The sequence below is a fragment of the Pristiophorus japonicus genome, chromosome 10, assembly GCF_044704955.1.
Source record: "Pristiophorus japonicus isolate sPriJap1 chromosome 10, sPriJap1.hap1, whole genome shotgun sequence".
NCBI classification, from domain to species: domain Eukaryota; kingdom Metazoa; phylum Chordata; class Chondrichthyes; family Pristiophoridae; genus Pristiophorus; species Pristiophorus japonicus.
The window spans coordinates 148,185,767-148,206,624 of record NC_091986.1 but is presented as its reverse complement, the minus strand read 5'-3'; the positions used below and the strand labels follow the sequence as shown (position 1 = coordinate 148,206,624).

The 20,858-nt window shown below is 45.8% G+C and overlaps 1 protein-coding gene across 1 annotated transcript in view; it reads right to left on the bottom strand.

Moving 5' to 3' along the window:
- The window catches only part of elmod1 (ELMO/CED-12 domain containing 1), a 141,176-nt gene that overhangs the window by 48,621 nt on the left and 71,697 nt on the right, over positions 1–20,858 (bottom strand). Inside the window, exons 4-7 of the mRNA XM_070892164.1 lie at positions 9,658–9,755; positions 6,894–7,023; positions 493–626; positions 314–382 (exon numbers count right to left, since the gene is read on the bottom strand). Of these exons, the coding sequence (XP_070748265.1) occupies positions 314–382; positions 493–626; positions 6,894–7,023; positions 9,658–9,755 (431 nt within the window). The remainder of the gene's footprint in view (positions 1–313; positions 383–492; positions 627–6,893; positions 7,024–9,657; positions 9,756–20,858) is intronic.

Below are 20,858 nucleotides of genomic sequence, written 5' to 3'. Positions count from 1 at the left end.
TTCTATGTTGTGTTTTTAATTATAGTGTACAGAGCTGAAGTGTAGGTACACATTGTTACAAGTGCACAGGGTGATAGAAACATAGAAAATAGGTGCAAGAGTAGGCCATTCGGCCCCTCGAGCCTGCACCGCCATTCAATAAGATCATGGCTGATCATTCCCTCAGTACCCGTTTCCTGCTATAGAAACATAGAAAATAGATGATGCTAGCTCTGGAGCAAAAAACCTATTGAAGTAAACCACTGAAATTGAACCCAGAGGTAATAACAGCACATGCAAAATAAAGCATCTTGACCGAATATGGGCAAGTTACCTGTACTTTGGTTGGTGAGAATCAAAAAGAACTTGGCGTGCAGTTGTATTGTCATGTTCTGCAAAAAAACTGAATTAAAAAAAGTTAGTAGAAAAATTAATATGATTTCTTTACAATTCACACACAAGGGAGAAAACAGAAAATAAAGTTTTAAAACATTGCTCATAATATATACTTACACCAAGTTATATAACCCCAACATCCCCATTCCTCTGAAGTCCGTCTTTGGGTCATCACCTTGGAAACCTATTTCACACCACTGCTTGCTAATTCGACCATCCAACGTCACATCAGGGCGAAGCAAAGTCCACAGCTGACAGAATTTATAGAAAACAAAATTATGGGGCAGAAATTCCTCTGGGGATCTTCCCGCAGGCAACTGCCTCCACGCTGGAGATTTTTTACGAATTTACCTGGTGGTCTAGAAGGCGCCCTGATTTCCAATGGGAAGGCCTTCTCCTCCCGCGCTGTGAAGCACGCTCCCGCCCCGAGGGTTCCGACGCAGAAGATGCAGTCACATGTGACTGCTCAGCCAATCAGGTAGGTAGTTCACAGGTTCCCATTAATAGCACTTAGACTCGCGTATCTACGAGTTCTCCGTGCTATTAATGAGGAAAAAAAACACACACTAATAAAAAATAAAAAACAGACCTCACATAATTAAAATTGATTGAAATTAAAGTTAATAAATGCCTTAGAAAAAAAACAATATATTTCCGATTTTTTAAAATTTTGTAATTCGGGTTAAAAATAAACTTATCTTAGTGGGCAGAATTTTTAACAATACTTTGTGTTTATTTTATTTCATTTTAATTTGTTTATATGTGTTTTAAAACACTTGCGCCTGTAAAAGTAGGCTATGCGCCAGCTTTTTCAGGTGCAAGATTTTTGAGGACATTTGCTGGGCAAGATATACGTAAATCCCGCAATCTTGCCCGTACAAATGTCCTCTCTCCCAATCTGTCATCCTCGGTCCCGATCGGGCTACGATCTATCAAGCTCCATCAGAAAAAATAGTTTTCAGCGCATATGCATTGCGCGCTGAAAACCAGCTTTTACGATGCCTTCCCGGGTCCGTAGAAACTTCGTACTGGCCCGGGACGTCGGAATTTCTATTCCAATATTTCTGCACAAATTGTTTAAAATGTTTTTAAATTGTAATAGGTAGAGAATAAACGAGTTAGTTAGAATTCAAATTCAATCTCCTATTGTCAGTGTCTGAATGGTATAAATGTATTCATTCATTTTAAACCAAACAGCTCTATATGATGCAGGAGTTGTTAATTGTCTTGGCCTCGATATTTACGGGGAAGGAACAGGGGAGCATGTTTGTGGGTGAGGAAATAACTTGGAAAGACCGGGAACATGGAGGTTCTGCCGAAAATGGCAGGACCTCTATCATTTTTTTGATCCGTTTCCCGCCCAGCAGTCAGTCAGATTGACCAGCAATTGTGAAGGAGGGGTGATCAGGAAGCATCATGGGTTTGGAGGGGGGTTTGGCTAATCATAGCAGAAGATTTGCTTCAGGGGCTTGAGGAGCACTCCTGGCCCACAAGAAGTGCTATTAAAAGCACTTACCTGCTGGATCCGGCTGCTCCCGACTCCGTATAGCTCTCGGCCCTGAGAACCCCGACCGACCAGCCAGCATTAAATTTAAGCCGCTGCCAAAAGATCAGGAATGGAGTCACATTTACATATTATAAATTACAGACTCCAGAGCGGGTTACTCAGGCGCCCCAAAATCCGCCGCAGTTAAAACTGAAGCAGGCACGTTCGCGGCGGGTTGGGAGTCAGGTTTTGCAAAGTTGCCAATTTAACCACCCCCACCCTCTCTGGCCTGTCGTGCGGGGTTAAAATTCCGCCCCCCCCCCCCACCCATCCACGCCAAAGTGTTTTTTTAAATAAGTAACACTATTTGCAGTTACTTCCAAGTTTTTCCTCATTTCGATAAACCACTGATGGACACCTGTAATTCAAGGTTATAAACACAGATTAGTAGGGATGTTTAAGAGTCGGGAGGTGGAGCAGCGAGCGGCGAGAGGCGAGAGGCCTACTCAAGAGCCAGCAGCGTCGGGAGCAGCAGTCGGGAGACGGAGCAGCAAGTGGCGAGAGGCCTACTAAGGGCCCAGCAGCAAGCTACTGCAGAAAGAAAAGGCAAAAAAGAAGTAAAAATAAATCGAAAGGTGATGTCACAGCCAAGGGGGTAAGTGATTGGTGAGTAATTTTTCCTTATCTTTATCTTTTTCTTATCAGTAAGTAACCTTTGGCATAGTTACCAAATTAAATAATTTAAGGGTTATGTAATGGCAGGAGAGCCCAGTCCCGTGTCATGCTCCTCCTGTGCTATGTGGGAAATCAGGGACAGTGTCCCTGACGACGATGTATGCAGGAAGTGTATCCAGCTGCAGCTCCTGTCAGACTGCATGACGGCGCTGCAAATGTGCATGGATTCACTCTGGAGCATCCGCAATGCTGAGGATGTCATGAATAGCACGTTTAGTGAGTTGGTCACACCGCAGGTAAAGGTTACAAAGGCAAATAGGGAATGGGTGACCATCAAGCAGAACAGGAATAGGAAGGCAGTGCAGGAGTCCCCTGCGGTCATCTCTCTCCAAAAAAAATACAGTTTTGGGTACTGTTGGGGGAGATGGCTCATCAGGGGAAGGCAGCAGCAGCCAAGTTCATGGCACCGTGGGTGGCTCTGCTGCACAGGAGGGTAAGAAAAAGAATGGGAGAGCTATAGTGGTAGGGGATTCTATTGTAAGGGGAATAGATAGGCATTTCTGCGGTCGCAACCGAGAATCCAGGATGGTATGTTGCCTCCCTGGTGCAAAGGTCAAGGCTGCAGGGCATTCTGGAGGCGGAGGGTGAACAGCCAGTTGTCGTGGTGCATATAGGTACCAACGATAAAGATAAATAACGGGATGAGGTCCTACAAGCTGAATTTAGGGAGCTAGGAGTTAAATTAAAAAGAAGGACCTCAAAGGTAGTAATCTCAGGATTGCTGCCAGTGCCACATGCTAGTCAGAGTAGAAATAGCAGGATAGCTAAGATAAATACGTGGCTTGAGGAGTGGTGCAGGAGGGAGGGATTCAAATTCCTGGGACATTGGGACTGGTTCTGGAGGAGGTGGGACCAGTACAAACCGGATGGTCTGCACCTGGGCAGCATCGGAACCAATTTCCTAGAGGGAGTGTTTGCGAATGCTGTTGGGGAGGGGTTAAACTAATGTGGCAGGGGGATGGGAACCTATGCAGGGAGACAGAGGGAAGTAAAATGGGGGCAGAAGCAAAAGATAAAAAGAAGAAAAGTAAAAGTGGAGGGCAGTGAAACCCAAGGCAAAAATCAAAAGGGCCACATTACAGCAAAATTCTAATGGGACAAAGTGTGTTGAAAAGACAAGCCTGAAGGCTCTGTGCCCCAATGCGAGGAGTATTCGTAATAAGGTGGACGAATTAACTGCGCAGGCAGCTATTAACGAATATGGTATAATTAGGATTACGGAGTCATGGCTCCAGGGTGACCAAGGCTCGGAACTCAACATCCAGGGGTATTCAACATTCAGGAAGGATAGACAGAAAGGAAAAGGAGGTGGGGTAGCGTTGCTGGTTAAAGAGGAAATTAACGCAATAGTAAGGAAGGACATTAGCTTGGATGATGTGGAATCTGTATGGGTAGAAAACGCTAGTGGGAGTTGTGTACAGACCACCAAACAGTAGTAGTGAGGTTGGGGTCAGCATAAAACAAGAAATTAGGGATGCGTGCAATCAACGTACAGCAGTTATCATGGAGAACTTTAATCTACATATAGATTGGACTAACCAAACTGGTAGCAATACAGTGGAGGAGGATTTCCTGGAGTGTATTCGGGATGGTTTTCTAGATCAATATGTCGAGGAACCAACTAGAGAGCCGGCCATCCTAGACTGGGTGATGTATAATGAGAAACTACTAATTAGCAATCTTGTTGTGCGAGGCCCCTTGGGGAAGAGTGACCATAATATGGTAGAATTCTTTATTAAGATAGAGAGACACAGTTAATTCGGAAATTAGAATCCTCAACTTAAGGAAAGGTAACTTCGATGGTATGAGACGTGAATTGGCTAGAATAGACTGGCGAATGATACTTAAAGGGTTGACGGTGGATAGGCAATGGCAGACTTTTAAAGATCACATGGATGAACTTCAACAATTGTACATCCCTGACTGGAGTAAAAATAAAATGGAGAAGGTGGCTCAACCGTGGCTAACAAGGGAAATTAGGGATAGTGTTAAATCCAAGGAAGAGGCATATAAATTGGCCAGAAAAAGCAGCAAACCTGAGAACTGGGAGAAATTTAGAATTCAGCAGAGGAGGACAAATGGTTTAATTAGGAGCGGGGAAATAGAGTATGAGAGGAAGTTTGCTGGGAACATAAAAACTGACTGCAAAAGCTTCTATAGATATGTGAAGAGAAAAAGATTAGTGAAGACAAATGTAGGTCCCTTTCAGTCAGAATCAGGTGAATTTATAATGGGGAATAAAGAAATGGCAGACCAATTGAACAAATATTTTGGTTCTGTCTTCACTAAGGAAGACGCAAATAAACCTTCCGGAAATATTAGGGGACCGAGGGTCTAGCGAGAAGGAGGAACTGAAGGAAATCCTTATTAGTCAGGAAATTGTGTTAGGGAAATTGTAGGGATTGAAGGCCAATAAATCCCCAGGACCTGATAGTCTGCATCCCAGAGTACTTAAGGAAGTGGCCCTAGAAATAGTGGATGCATTGGTGATCATTTTCCAACAGTCTATCGATTCTGGATCAGTTTCTATAGACTGGAGGGTAGCTAATGTAACAGCATTTTTTTTTTAAAAAGGAGGGAGAGAGTAAATGGGGAATTATGGACCAGTTAGCCTGACATCAGTAGTGGGGAAAATGATGGAATCAATTATTAAAGATAAAATAGCAGGGCATTTGGAAAGCAGTGACAGGATCGGTCCAAATCAGCATGGTTTTATGAAAGGGAAATCATGCTTGACAAATCTTCTGGAATTTTTTGAGGATGTAACTAGTAGAGTGGACAAGGGAGAACCAGTGGATGTGGTGTATTTGGACTTTCAAAAGGCTTTTGACAAGGTCCCACACAAGAGATTAGTGTGCAAAATTAAAGCACATGGTATTGGGGGTAATGTATTGATGTGGATAGAGAACTGGTTGGCAAACAGGAAACAGAGAGTCAGGGTAAACGGCTCCTTTTCAGAATGGCAGGCAGTGACTTGTGGGGTGCCACAGAGCTCAGTGCTGGGACCCAGCTATTTACAATATACATTAATGATTTGGATGAGGGAATTGAGTGTAATATCTCCAAGTTTGCAGATGACATTAAGCTGGGTGGCGGTGTGAGCTGTGAGGAGGATGCTAAGAGGCTGCGGGGTGACTTGGATAGGTTAGGTGAGTGGGCAAATGCATGGCAGATGCAGTATAATGTGGATAAATGTGAGGTTATCCACTTTGGGGGCAAGAACAGGAAGGCAGAATATTATCTGAATGGCGACAGATTAGGAAAAGGGGAGGTGCAACGAGATCTGGGTGTCATGGTACATCAGTCATTGAAAGTTGGCATGCAGGTACAGCAAGCGGTGAAGGCGGCAAATGACATGTTGGCCTTCATAGCTCGGGGATTTGAGTATAGGAGCAGGGAGGTCTTACTGCAGTTGTACAGGGCCTTGGTGAGGCCTCACCTGGAATATTGTGTTCAGTTTTGGTCTCTTAATCTGAGGAAGGATGTTCTTGCTATTGACGGAGTGTAGCGAAGGTTCACCAGACTGATTCCTGGGATGGCAGGACTGACATATGAGGAGAGACTGGATCGACTGGGCCTGTATTCATTGGAGTTTAGAAGAATGAGAGGGGATCTCATAGAAACATATAAAATTCTGACGGGACTGGACAGGTTAGAGGCAAGAAGAATGTTCCCAATGTTGGGGAAGTTCAGAACCAGAGATCACAGTCGAAGGATAAGGGGTAAACCATTTAGGACCGAGGTGAGGAGAAACTTCTTCACTCAGAGAGTTGTTAACCTGTGGACTTCTCTCCCGCAGAAAGTTGTTGAGGCCAGTTCGATATATTCAAGAGGGAGTTAGATATGGCCCTTACGGCTAAAGGGATCAAGGAGTATGGAGAGAAAGAAGGAAAGGGGTACTGAGGTGAATGATCAGCCATGATCTTATTGAATAGTGGTGCAGGCTCGAAGGGCCGAATGGCTACTCCGGCACCTATTTTCTATGTTTCTATGCAGCACGTCAGTTTTAAGTTTAAAAAAAGGAAAAATCAATAATTGTTTTAAGAAATCAATGTGAAAACCAACTCATGAGGCTTGCTAAGTTTATCAAGTTCGGTACAGACTCGTTATTTTAATGGGAAGTGGGCTTATATCCAAATGATTTGAGAAACATGGAACTAGAAGATTTGCATTAGGAGCATAAAAAGGCTTTAGAAAACACACCTCATACCACCAACATTAAATAAGTGGCGCTGTACTGCAGAGGAATGGAAACATAAAAACAGTTGCAAGTTCTGCAGTCCCTCTATCCACTGACCTTTAACAAAGTTTCTTCATGTTGTGGATTTTCTGAATCATAATGATCTCTGCGGAGTCTTTCCACTTCTGCAATCAGTCTTCTATATCCTACAATCTGTAGGAGACAGGCCTGCAGAGAAATCCCAAACCTTGGCAGAATAAAATAGGAGTTTCAGGATGTTTATATTGAGAAACAGTATAGTATTCATACATGTGCAATAAAATCAGGACATTTCTAAGCACCTCAACATGACAGAGTGGCAACAGCGAACTGTTTCATCCATGTGGAATACACATTGGATGTTGATTTGAATGTAATTTTGAAAGAAAAAAGAAACCTAACTGTATAGTTTCTAAAAATTAAAACACTTGGGCGACACAGCATTTTGGAACACTTATGCAAGTTGCTAAGAAGGGATGGGGTGTGGCTTTGTACCCAAATTTCCTTACTGAGTGCCTGATTGCCATGCCAAGTGAAAGTCAGGCAAATTCCCACAGGGATTATGGAAAGGGATCTTCCCACTCTACTCTTGTATACTTTTTAGCAATTGGTTTCAGCACAATATTAACATGGGCAGGAAACAGATCACAATCTCCCTTCTCCATCACAGCTAAGTGATCAGTGGCATCAGAACACTCGGGAAGCAGAAAAACTTTATCGGGTTTCTGCACAAAAAAATAAACAAAAATGAAGTTAAGAGTAATTAGCTTCTGAAACCCTATTAGGTATTAATACAACTACCAAATGTCAACAAAAAGAATCTGTACTTATATTTCTAAAAAATGACTGGCATTTATAAAGCACTTAATCATATCTTCAGGCTGTCTTATATCACTTTACAAATTAATACATTTTTGAACTGCAGTCACTGTTATGTAAGTAGTGGGGTTGCAAGTAATCAGCAGGTGGGTCTCGGTCTTGAGAGTGAACTAGACAAGTGCCAAATTGCCTTGAGTATTGCAGTGTGGCAGACACAATTTTTTTGTCTCTGGAATCTGTTCTATTTTGGCCTAGATTAAAGGGTTGAAAGTGTCCTAGCTGAACATATTTTTTCTTGTGACAACCCCTTTCTTTTTAACGCTTTCACTTTTCTTGAGTCGCCTGGGATCATCCCTGGTCACATGGTTGAGATATCATCACTGCTATTTATACCCGAGGTCACTCACGATCTTATGGGGATTGCTTCATCTTAACATTGCACCTTTGTACACAGCCCTAGCTGAAATTGCTGGTATTAGCTTGCGGCCCAGCTCGCCATACAGCTGTGCACATGACAGCACCTGATGGGGAAAAATATTTTTTGTTGGTGTGCTATTTCTTCTCTTGTCGTGTTTCTGGTGCCAGGCACCAGACAGTGTAGAACTTCTCCCTGGCTTGATGTTAATATTACGTGATGCCACTGATTACATCAATGAGTTTGCATCTTAAGTGGCCTCCACCTGCCTTTAGCGGTAGCCTTGCAATGGCCTCAATTGCCACCGCTAATATTACGGCGTCCAGGAAAGATTTGAACCCCACGCCAGACCCTTTCCTGCCTGTTTAGGGGAGGATTAAAATTGGGGGCGAGGGAATTAAAATTGGGGTAGGGATTAAAATTTGCGGGATTAAAATTGTAGGAGGGATTAAAATGGGGGGGGGGGGGGGGAGTGGGTTAAAATCGGGGGTGGGGGTTAAAATGGGGAGGGGGGGGAGGATTAAAATCAAGGCCAAAGTCTCAGTGGCCCTGGCTAAGGGAGGAGGACAAAATCAGCCATGGTTCCTGTCCCGATTGCTAACCTGTGATTCCTGCTCAATAGTGTATGTGTGCAAACGGATGACTAGCACAGGATCGGGCTTGGCTGTGATACCCTCGGTGGTTGAATTGCCCATTAACACTAACCATCTAGAGTCACATGAGTCACTGATGTAGAGTCCATGTACTCTTTTAAAAGGGAATTAATGGTTGCTTCACAAACAGTATTGAATGGTAAGGGATAAAAATGAATTGGGTAAATTGATACATACGTATATATCATATAAAAGCCACTCATTTACTGTTTTCATAGAATAATAGACAGAGCTATGAAATTCATTCTTCTTCCTCCCTTTCCACCTTCCTCCCGCTTATTCTCCCCCTTCTTTCCTTCTTCCCTCCCTCCTCCTTCCCCACCCTCTCCCAATTCCTTCCTTTCTCTTCCCTTCCCCATCTTCCCCCTTCCCCACATCTCCCTAATTGCCTCCTCCCCTCAATTATCCACCACCATGTAACCCTGCTTGACCATAGAACTTCAAATTGGTCTTGATTACTTGCATGCTGTGCCATGAGATTGACTAGTGTAATACTGTATAAAGATATAATGCTTAACATGATGTTACTTCAAGTGCACATTCTTTGGCAACATAAGAAATGCCTCATCCTAACTTGGAACCCTGAGAAAACACCTCCCCTTCCATGGCCACCACTATATTCTTTGAGCAACATTTATTCTATAAGGTTGAAGTTGCTGCATTTCGCAGCAAGTAGTTCTGCTACATTCACATACAAACTGAATTGACATCAGCCCCTCAAAATTCATGAGAAAATTATACAGCACAATTCTATGTTCAGCATTGATTGGCTGTAACCTGTCCTGGACAGATTCACTTGCATGACGAGGAATATTTACTGAGTGATGGCACTGCACTGTGTGTGGGAGGATAATTACTGACATATATCTTGTATTTGAATCTGTAATTACAGAACATTGTCAAATGTGCCAAAAGATCATAGGAAATGTACAGTATAAAGTTCAAATTCCATTACTGTGGATTGGTATCAGGATTAATTTTTTTCAGCAGCATGATGTTATCGACAGTCCTCTCGATATCATCCATATGGGTGATCACAGCAGACTGGAGTATCTGCCAGACAGAAAGAGAATAGATTTAAAAAATACAACCAAAAAGATGCAACTACTTCAACAAAAAATAATTTTAAACAATTTGATATATCACAATATACTACTGTAGACCTCTAAGTTAAGATAAGTAGTGTTTCATTATATGAGGAGACCTGCTCTGTTGTTTTCAGTGGGTTACAGATATCAAAATTGAAAGGTATTTCAAAGTTAATGGGGCCGATTTTCATCAAGGCCTCTGCCCGCCCAAAGTGCCGCCGATGGCTGCCGAGATACTGGACGATATTTTGGGCAGGATATTCATCGCTGAGGTCCCTCGAAGGTCGGCGGGCGACAAATGGACAACGTACGCCGCTAATCTGGGCGGCAGCAGGCGGGAGGTCTCATTCTCGGTGGCAGTGCCGCCGAGAATGGAGGCGGGCCCACGGAGGGTCGAAGACCTGAAAAAAAAAATCAACAGTAAAAAATAAAAAAATTATCGGAAGACCTTCAGGGGACCCCATCCAGGTAAGTTGCTGTGGATTTTTAAAAAAAAATGTCCACGAAACTTTTTTTCAGGTTCTTTATACTTAACATAGGGGACAGACCAGCCTCCTCGCAGCGGTCCACCCCCGTTCTGGTGCCAACTCCCACCGATTCCCGCCCACATCAATATGGGAGTTCGGCAGGCAGGAGTCAATTGCGCAACTCGGCCGTCCACTGACGTCTGCGGGCGGTTCCCGGCGGCTCTCCCCTCCCGCCCACTCCAGGCACTACGCGGATCTGCAAGAGCAATGTCAGCGGCAGCGGGCAGTGAGTTGATGAATTTCAGCCCCAATGTTTATACTGCCTGCTCACACTGCGGTGGAATGGGGGAAAACAAAGCTTACTTATTGGCATCGGCTTACAAGCCTTTGACTACCATGGAATTTTGATTAATAGAACAGAATTAAATATGACTGTCCTGGGTTGTCCAAACTATGGCAAAAACTTCTGTTATCCAGCTAACTGAGACTAAGAATGCAGCATTTTCCATCCACTGATTGTTTGCCTTTTTGAAATTCTTGTACCTGTGGATTGTTGGAAAAGGCTGCTTTCCGATGAGTGGAGTTAGCACCTGAATCCACCAATCAGGGAGAGGCCCTGAATCCACCAATGAAATAGTCTTTTACTAATCTGTCAGGTCTGTTATGTTCAAAGGTGCATAAACTATAGTTTTAGCTTGCAAGCATTGAAGATAGAATAATCCAGCAGATTTATGAGTAAGAAGTACCAGCAACGTATACCAAGTAGCATGAGCAATTAGCAAGGGGAAGAAGCAGCAGAGATAAGATGGGCAGGAGGGCATGAACACTGGCAGAAATAAGACAGGTGGAGAGCAGGCAACCAGCAAAATGGTGAATGAGGAAAGTGATAGAAGGAATTTTTCGGGGGGGGGGGGGGGGGGAGCACGGGAGCGGCGGGCAGCGGCACGTTTGGTGGCGGGTTGGGTGGGAAATGTATTTTTTCAACAGTGGGTCTTGAACCTGCCGTCAAACTGCCGCCACAATACTTTCCCAGATGTCGTATCTGTCAGGGCTGAACAAACCTGACATGCAGTGGCGGGGGAGGCAATTTAGGTCACTATGACCTTGTTAAGAGCCTATTAAAAAGAATTTTGAGCTGAACTTACCTTTTTACCAGGTTGTCCATGGGGTATATGCTACTCTGGTATCACGTCAGGTAAGGACATCGGGAGTTGTTTGACTGTAAATTCATTTCTTTACCTGACAGCTGCAATTGTGCTATAAAAGCGCTCATCTCACAGCTCTCCATTTTCCAAGATCAAAAGCTGATTTTTACTGCATTTGGAAGGCACATTGAACTTTATGTAGGTTGCAAATTTATGGAGCAACTTCTCTATCCAGTGTCACCTCATTGGAACAACCTCTCTCACCATTGACAGATCGCTTCTTTCATCTCAAGTTCACCTGCCACCTATTACATTAACATTGGTGCCCTTGAAAGTATCACACCTTGGTCCTCAGATTCCCATCACGATCAGCCCCAACACCAGCCGCACCATCATTCCCCACAATCAACTGATGCTGCACAGGGCAGAGGGCATCAGCACCTGAGCACATTGCTACCCGAGACGCCAAGGATGGCCTCACCATGGCCAGATTTGTTTCACTTGACGCTGTACACCCTGGCTGCCACATGATGTGCCAGGTTGGCACCACCCGCACCAACACTATAAAGCATCCCTACAATGCCCAAGCCATTCATTTCACACTCATCACCATTGCGGGTGGTACCGTTATGTCTCACCATTCACTGCAATTCACTAAGCCACTTCCAAAGGTGCACACAAATCTGTCCAAGAACGCAAAGTGTTGAAAATAAAGACTTAAATGTTTGACAGCACATTAATATAAGCTTTACATAAACATTAGCTAAAACACCCAAGTGCCTACCCTTGTGTGTTGTTAGTTGGTATTATTGGACTAGCATGAAGGTGTGAGGGGTGGCGAGTGAGATGGGGATGTGATAATGTAGATAGAGAGGGAGGGGTGGAGATATAAGGTAAGTTGGTGTGAGTAAGGATGTGCAGGAGTAAGATAGGGAAGCCAGAGTGATGGGGATATGATGAGTGACACAGCAGTTTGAGGTTGAGTGTGGCTTTGTAGTAATGTTCTGTGATCCACTGAGTTCATTGAAACGTTTGCACCACTGCAGTCTGGTCCTCCTGACGACATCCCTGCTTTTGTCCTCCTGTGCAATGTGCAACCAGGCTGCGTTGATCTCACCCATTGGAAGAGGCAAGAAACTCCCTGCGAGCTGTGACTCCCTCCATGGGTGTAGCCATGCACATTTGTGCAGTGCTCATCAGTGTTTGCAGCACCTCAATACTGTAGAGCACTGACAGCACAACTGTCAAAATAAATTTGTGCATGGTCCATTAAGTAAACCGGCTGAAGACGCTTCATCAAATAACGTCATCAGACCCGCTTCTTTCAATTGGCCGGCAAAAGCGCTGAGAACAAGCCTAATCTGCATAAAATCATTTCAGAGAGCGGGCTGGAGCCACCCGCCATCGACCCCGGCCGCACCAGACCCGCCGAGGTAGGGGAAATCACGTCCATAGCCTTTATACTGCCTGCTCTTATGGTGTTTGCAATTTTTCCTAGTGCTTGCAAATACTTTTGATATATCGAAGGGGTTAAATTGGACAGCTCCCGAAAACAGACGTGGGGATCGCGATGTGAGATTAACCTATGCCTGTTGGATGTAATCCAGACAACACAGCATCTTCGTGCTGCCTGCTCATTTACACGACTGCTGCATGCAGCCAGTGCTAAATGTGCTGCAGATTGGCTGCGCTTATTAGCTGAGGACTCAAAATAGATGCTTTCAATTTCTATCAATCAGGACTCATAACTAACATGCATATGCTTCACCTCACCCTCACACACTTAGCACTGTTGCAAGCCTCACAACCACATCCCACAGCTTGCACACACTGCCACTTATTCAAACATGGTAGCCACATCACCCAAATATATTGCACGACACTCACTGGCACACTACCCTCTCTCTTGCAGAAGGGGACACAAAATTGAAGGCAGCAAGAACTAATCGGAAGGAAGAGACACACCTGCATGCTCTAACCCCATGGAGGAGACGGTGCTGGTCATTATTGGAATGGCCATTCCTGAGGCCATGGCCAGCGGCGGGGCTGAAGCCACTGAAAATGACTGTATCCTCATACCAAATCTTCCTTCTCACATCCCACTTCCTCCTCATTCCACAATCTCTTCCAACTTACAAGCTACAGATGGTGTAAGCTTGCACTTCTTACATTCCTCCCCTCCCCTCACCACAACTGTTATATATGCAGACTATAGATATACTCTCTGTGTAGTCACTGTATAGTTGCATAAGATGGAGACTTGTTACCTGATGTACTTTCAATAAGGTTTACACTGTGTATATACTATGCTGGCACCACTAGAAGGTGCAACTGGTGGAGACCACGGTTTCTTGCCCCTGTGGCAGAGGCTGTCCACCAGAGGGCACTGCGGTGGGAGCCCTGAGGGTCACCTGCATAGGTGTGCAGGGCCCGGTATAAAAGGCTGCCCACCATGTTTGTGTCTCACTCTGGAGTTACGAATAAAGGCCCAAGGTCACTACAGTTTGAGTACAACACATTGCCTCGTGGAGTCATTCATAAGTGCATTACAGACATAACAACTGGCGACGAGAATACAGACTTTCACGTGATTATAGCTACCTTTGACACACTAAAAGACTTCGCAGAGGGTGATGATTGGGATGCCTTCACGGAAAGGCTCGAGCAATAATTCGTGGCAAATGACCTGGCAGGGGAGATGGACACATTGGCGGAGAAGCACAAGGCTATACTGCTGACCAATTGTGGGCCCGAGATCTACCGCCTCATCAGCGACTTGCTGGCACCCATGAAGGCCAAGGATAAGACATACAATGAGCTGACTGAACTAATTCGCGACCAACTAAAACCAAAACAGAGCATCCTCACGGCCAGGCAGATTCTACACTCACCGTAGACCCGAGGGCCAGGAGATTGCAAAATATGCTGCTGACCTCAGGAGACTTGCGGTACTGTGTGATTTCAGCACACACCTCAACGAAGCATTGTGAGACATCTTCATTATGGGAATTGGCCACGAGGGCCTCCTTCACAAGCTATTATCTGCCGACACCACAGTCAATCTGCAGAAGGCCATCAGTATCAGTCAGGCGTTCATGACCTCGATCTGCAGCACCAAGCAAATTATTCATCCTGTGGACTCAAACCCGGCAAGTACTGTACACAGAATGGTGCCTTTCACAGGCAAGAGTGTAGAACGTGGCTCTGCCCAGGGCAGAGAGCAAGAGAGCACAGACCTCAGTGTTCCAGAACTCAGAGTCCGCCGAGGGGTGTTAATCGAGTAGCACCATGCTGGCGTTGCGGAGGAAACCGTGGGGCTCACCGGTGTCGGTTGGCTGAGTACGTATTCAATGCCTGTAACACGAAGGGCCACCTCCAGCGCATGTGCAAAAGAAATACGACTCACCGACGAGCAGAGGAGTCGGTAGATGACTTTGAATCCAGCGGGGAGTATGATGATTTGGCCAGAGAGGCAGCTCAGCCCTAAGAAGAAGTGTATGGAGTATATACCTGCACCACTGATTGTCCTCCACTGAAGATGGAAGTCGAGATAAACGGCGTTCCAGTCTTCATGGAAGTGGACACAGGAGCAAGCCAGTGATGAGCCAGGATGCCTTTGAGAGGCTATGAAATGAAAAACGACCCGAGCTGGTTCCAGTACAGGAAAAGTTGCGCACCTACACCAAGGAGCTGATCCCAGTCCTTGGTAGTGCAGATGTAAGTGTAATCGATAATGGCGTGGTGCACAAGTTACCTCTGTGGATTGTTGCAGGTGATGGTCCAACGCTACTCGGAAGAAAATGCATGGGGAAAATCCAGTGGAAATGGAAAGATCTCTTCACTCCAGCAATTGATGTCCCCCGTGCTCAGAGGCAGAGCAAAACCTCACCTTCGCTGGGCCAGACACCAGAGAACAGACCAGCACAGCACCTGAGGCACAGACCGTCCATCACATGGCAATGATCCGACAGGAATGACCTAAAAGTACCTTCCCGGCTCCAGTGGCAGGACTCCTGGAGAGAAAGATCGAATTCACAGGCACTCTTCCAGCTTTTGTGGCAGAATCCTGGGAGAGAAGGATGAAGGAAATCGACTTCGAGGACAGAGGCAAGATGGCGTCCCTGCTGCAGGAAGGTGTAGTGTGGCTGAAAAAAAAGATGGCCGCGGTCATATCACGAGGTGCAACGCTGAGGGACCAACACATGGTGTCTAACAAAGGATTTGATTGGGGTAAAGCCAGCAGGGTTCTCTTAAAGGAGACCTACAACTAACTGAACTTAGAGACATTGTATGCATGGCAATCAATGTAACGAACCGATTAAGATTGTGAACAAAGTGTTATTGACAGATGTCGGTACCAGTCCGAATGTAAAGAACAAAATGTTGTTTCGAGATGTCAGGAATAGTGTCCCCAAAAGTAGCAAGTGAGCGAATTCAGGAGGGTAAAGGCGGTGATCCTGGTGCCCTGCCCCAGGTGTCCCCACAAGTTATAGGCCAGTGACCTCAGGAGGGTGAAGGCACTGATCCTGATACCCTGCCCCAGGTCTATACCACGCTGCAGGCACCCGATGGCACTATTCATCACGGACCTGGAAACGAAAACGACGCCAATCCGTGCAGTCGGCTGCCGTTGCTCACCACCCGGGTGGAGATGGCGCAGCCGCCAGACCCAGTCACTACCTCGGCCATGCCCGGGAGCGAAAGGTCAGAACCAACGAGTTCCCCAAATGGGACCTGGAACAGCCAGGTTCCGAACACCATTAGAGAGCAGGCAGAAGATTCTGCAGCCCTCAAAGGAGGACAGGGAGGCCACATCTGTGGCTCTGCCCACCACTAGGCAATAACAAAGGCCCTGAGTCCTGGCTAGGTGAGCGAACCAAGCTCGACCCGCTAGCAGGGGGCGTAGCGCCACCATCAAACGACTAGGACCCCGTCCAGTTGCTCTGGAACCTGCATTCTCGCATACCTGTACTGCTACCTCAGTACTTACCATGACTGAACCATGAATGCAATCTACCCAATCCTGGCACACGACTGTAAAACATAATGAATGTAAGTCACTGAACCAAGGTGTCACGATACAAACTGTAACTTCCTTTCTTTGTACTTGCACTGTGTCTGATCCTGTATGTTAATGTAATGGGCCTGCTGCACGATCTCGCTGGGGGGGGGGGAAATGGATGTATGTAGTCATGGACACACACATGGATCACACCCAGAACCCACTGGAACCTTCACTGCATCATCGAACCATCCAAACTGGTAACTTCTCCCCAACGTTGTGGCAAAAGGACTTGGGGGTTAACAGGGAGAGAGCACAGCCAAGGTGCAAGGGCTATTGGCACTTAAGTCTGGGGAGAGCCAAGCCAGAGCACATAGTGCAAAGGTAATCAGCACAAAAGACTTGGGGGAGAGCGATGTTATATATGCAGACTATAGATATACTCTCTGTGTAGCCCAGCGTCGGCGGCAGTCGGGAGCAGCGCCGAGGAGGTGCGTGGAGAGGCCTATAAAAGGCGGGACTTGTGCAGCTACAGGGAGAAGGCAAAAAAGAAGTAGAAAGAAATCAAAAGGTGACGTCACAGCCAAGAGGGTAAGTGATTGGTGAGTAGTTTTTCTTTTTTCTCTTCTATATCAGTGAGTAACTTTTAACATTGTTGTTGCCAATTTAAGTGTATCTAAGGGTTAGGTCATGGCAGGAGAGCTCGGTCGGGTGTTATGCTCCTCCTGTACCATGTGGGAACTCAGGGACGACACCAGTGTCCCTGACGACAATATCTGCAGGAAGTGTATCCACCTCAAGCTCCTGACGATCCGCGTTGCGGAGTTGGAGCTGAGGGTGGATTCACTCTGGAGCATCCACGATGCTGAGAATGACGTGAGTATCACGTGTAGCGAGTTGGTCATACCGCAGGGAAAGGGTCCACAGCCAGATAGGGAATGGAAGACCAACAGGAAGAGCAGTGCAAGGAAGGTAGTGCAGGAGTCCCATGTGGTCATCCCCCTGCAAAACAGATACACTGCTTTGGGTACTGTTGAGGGGGATGACTCATCAGGGGAGGGCAGCAGCAGCCAAGTTCATGGCACCATGACTGGCTCTGCTGCACAGGAGGGCAGGAAAAAGAGTGGGAGAGCAATAGTGATTGGGGATTCAATGGTGAGGGGAATAGATAGGCGTTTCTGCGGCCGCAACCGAGACTCCAGGATGGTATGTTGCCTCCCTGGTGCAAGGGTCAAGGATGTCTCGGAGCGGGTGCAGGACATTCTAAAAAGGGAGGGAGAACAGCCAATTGTCGTGGTGCACATTGGTACCAACGACATAGGTAAAAAAAGGGATGAGGTCCTACGAAACGAATTTAAGGAGGTAGGAGCTAAATTAAAAAGTAGGACCTCAAAAGTAGTAATCTCGGGATTGCTACCAGTGCCACGTGATAGTCAGAGTAGGAATCGCAGGATAGCGCAGATGAATACGTGGCTTGAGCAGTGGTGCAGCAGGGAGGGATTCAAATTCCTGGGGCATTCGAACCGGTTCTGGGGGAGGTGGGACAGTACAAACTGGACGGTCTGCACCTGGGCAGGACCGGAACCAATGTCCTAGGGGGAGTGTTTGCTGGTGCTGTTGGGGAGGATTTAAACTAATATGGCAGGGGGATGGGAACCAATGCAGGGAGACAGAGGGAAACAAAAAGGAGGCAAAAGCAAAAGACAGAAAGGAGATGAGGAAAAGTGGAGGGCAGAGAAACCCAAGGCAACGAACAAAAAGGGCCACTGTACAGCAAAATTCTAAAAGGACAAAGGGTGTTAAAAAAACAAGCCTGAAGGCTTTGTGTCTTAATGCAAGGAGTATCCGCAATAAGGTGGATGAATTAACTGTGCAAATAGATGTTAACAAATATGGTGTGATTGGGATTACGGAGACGTGGCTCCAGGATGATCAGGGCTGGGAACTCAACATCCAGGGGTATTCAACATTCAGGAAAGATAGAATAAAAGGAAAAGGAGGTGGGGTAGCATTGCTGGTTAAGGAGCAAATTAAGGCAATAGTTCGGAAGGACATTAGCTTGGATGATGTGGAATCTATATGGGTAGAGCTGCAGAATACCAAAGGGCAAAAAACGTTAGTGGGAGTTGTGTACAGACCTCCAAACAGTAGTAGTGATGTTGGGGAGGGCATCAAACATGAAATTAGGGGTGCGTGCAATAAAGGTGCAGCAGTTATAATGGGTGACTTTAATATGCACATAGATTGGGTTAACCAAACTGGAAGCAATACGGTGGAGGAGGATTTCCTGGAGTGCATAAGGGATGGTTTTTTAGACCAATATGTCGAGGAACCAACTAGGGGGGAGGCCATCTTAGACTGGGTGTTGTGTAATGAGAGAGGATTAATTAGCAATCTCGTTGTGCGAGGCCCCTTGGGGAAGAGTGACCATAATATGGTGGAATTCTGCATTAGGATGGAGAATGAAACAGTTAATTCAGAGACCATGGTCCAGAACTTAAAGAAGGGTAACTTTGAAGGTATGAGGCGTGAATTGGCTAGGATAGATTGGCGAATGATACTGAAGGGGTTGATTGTGGATGGGCAATGGCAGACATTTAGAGACCGCATGGATGAACTACAACAATTGTACATTCCTGTCTGGCGTAAAAATAAAAAAGGGAAGGTGGCTCAACCGTGGCTATCAAGGGAAATCAGGGATAGCATTAAAGCCAAGGAAGTGGCATACAAATTGGCCAGAAATAGCAGCGAACCCGGGGACTGGGAGAAATTTAGAACTCAGCAGAGGAGGACAAAGGGTTTGATTAGGGCAGGGAAAATGGAGTACGAGAAGAAGCTTGCAGGGAACATTAAGACGGATTGCAAAAGTTTCTATAGATATGTAAAGAGAAAAAGGTTAGTAAAGACAAACGTAGGTCCCCTGCAGTCAGAATCAGGGGAAGTCATAACGGGGAACAAAGAAATGGCGGACCAATTGAACAAGTACTTTGGTTCGGTATTCACTGAGGAGGACACAAACAACCTTCCGGATATAAAAGGGGTCGGAGGGTCTAGTAAGGAGGAGGAACTGAGGGAAATCCTTATTAGTCGGGAAATTGTGTTGGGGAAATTGATGGGATTGAAGGCAGATAAATCCCCAGGGCCTGATGGTCGGCATTCCAGAGTACTTAAGGAGGTGGCCTTGGAAATAGTGGATGCATTGACAGTCATTTTCCAACATTCCATTGACTCTGGATCAGTTCCTATGGAGTGGAGGGTAGCCAATGTAACCCCACTTTTTAAAAAAAGGAGGGAGAGAGAAAACAGGGAATTATAGACCGGTCAGCCTGACATCGGTAGTGGGTAAAATGATGGAATCAATTATTAAGGATGTCATAGCAGTGCATTTGGAAAGAGGTAATATGATAGGTCCAAGTCAGCATGGATTTGTGAAAGGGAAATCATGCTTGACAAATCTTCTGGAATTTTTTGAGGATGTTTCCAGTAGAGTGGACAAGGGAGAACCAGTTGATGTGGTATATTTGGACTTTCAGAAGGCTTTTGACAAGGTAATCCCACACAAGAGATTAATGTGCAAAGTTAAAGCACATGGGATTGGGGGTAGTGTGCTGACATGGATTGAGAACTGGTTGTCAGATAGAAGCAAAGAGTAGGAGTAAATGGGGACTTTTCAGAATGGCAGGCAGTGACTAGTGGGGTACCGCAAGGTTCTGTGCTGGGGCCCCAGCTGTTTACACTGTACATTAATGATTTAGACGAGGGGATTAAATGTAGTATCTCCAAATTTGCGGATGACACTAAGTTGGGTGGCAGTGTGAGCTGCGAGGAGGATGCTATGAAGCTGCAGAGCAACTTGGATAGGTTAGGTGAGTGGGCAAATGCATGGCAGATGAAGTATAATGTGGATAAGTGTGAGGTTATCCACTTTGGTGGTAAAAACAGAGAGACAGACTATTATCTGAATGGTGACAGATTAGGAAAAGGGGAGGTGCAAAGAGACCTGGGTGTCATGGTACATCAGTCATTGAAGGTTGGCATGCAGGTACAGCAGGCGGTTAAGAAAGCAAATGGCATGTTGGCCTTCATAGCGAGGGGATTTGAGTACAGGGGCAGGGAGATGTTGCTACAATTGTACAAGGCCTTGGTGAGGCCACACCTGGAGTATTGTGTACAGTTTTGGTCTCCTAACCTGAGGAAGGACATTCTTGCTATTGAGTGAGTGCAGCGAAGGTTCACCAGACTGATTCCCGGGATGGCGGGACTGACCTATCAAGAAAGACTGGATCAACTGGGCTTGTATTCACTGGAGTTCAGAAGAATGAGAGGGGACCTCATAGAAACGTTTAAAATTCTGACGGGGTTAGACAGGTTAGATGCAGGAAGAATGTTCCCAATGTTGGGGAAGTCCAGAACCAGGGGACACAGTCTAAGGATAAGGGGTAAGCCATTTAGGA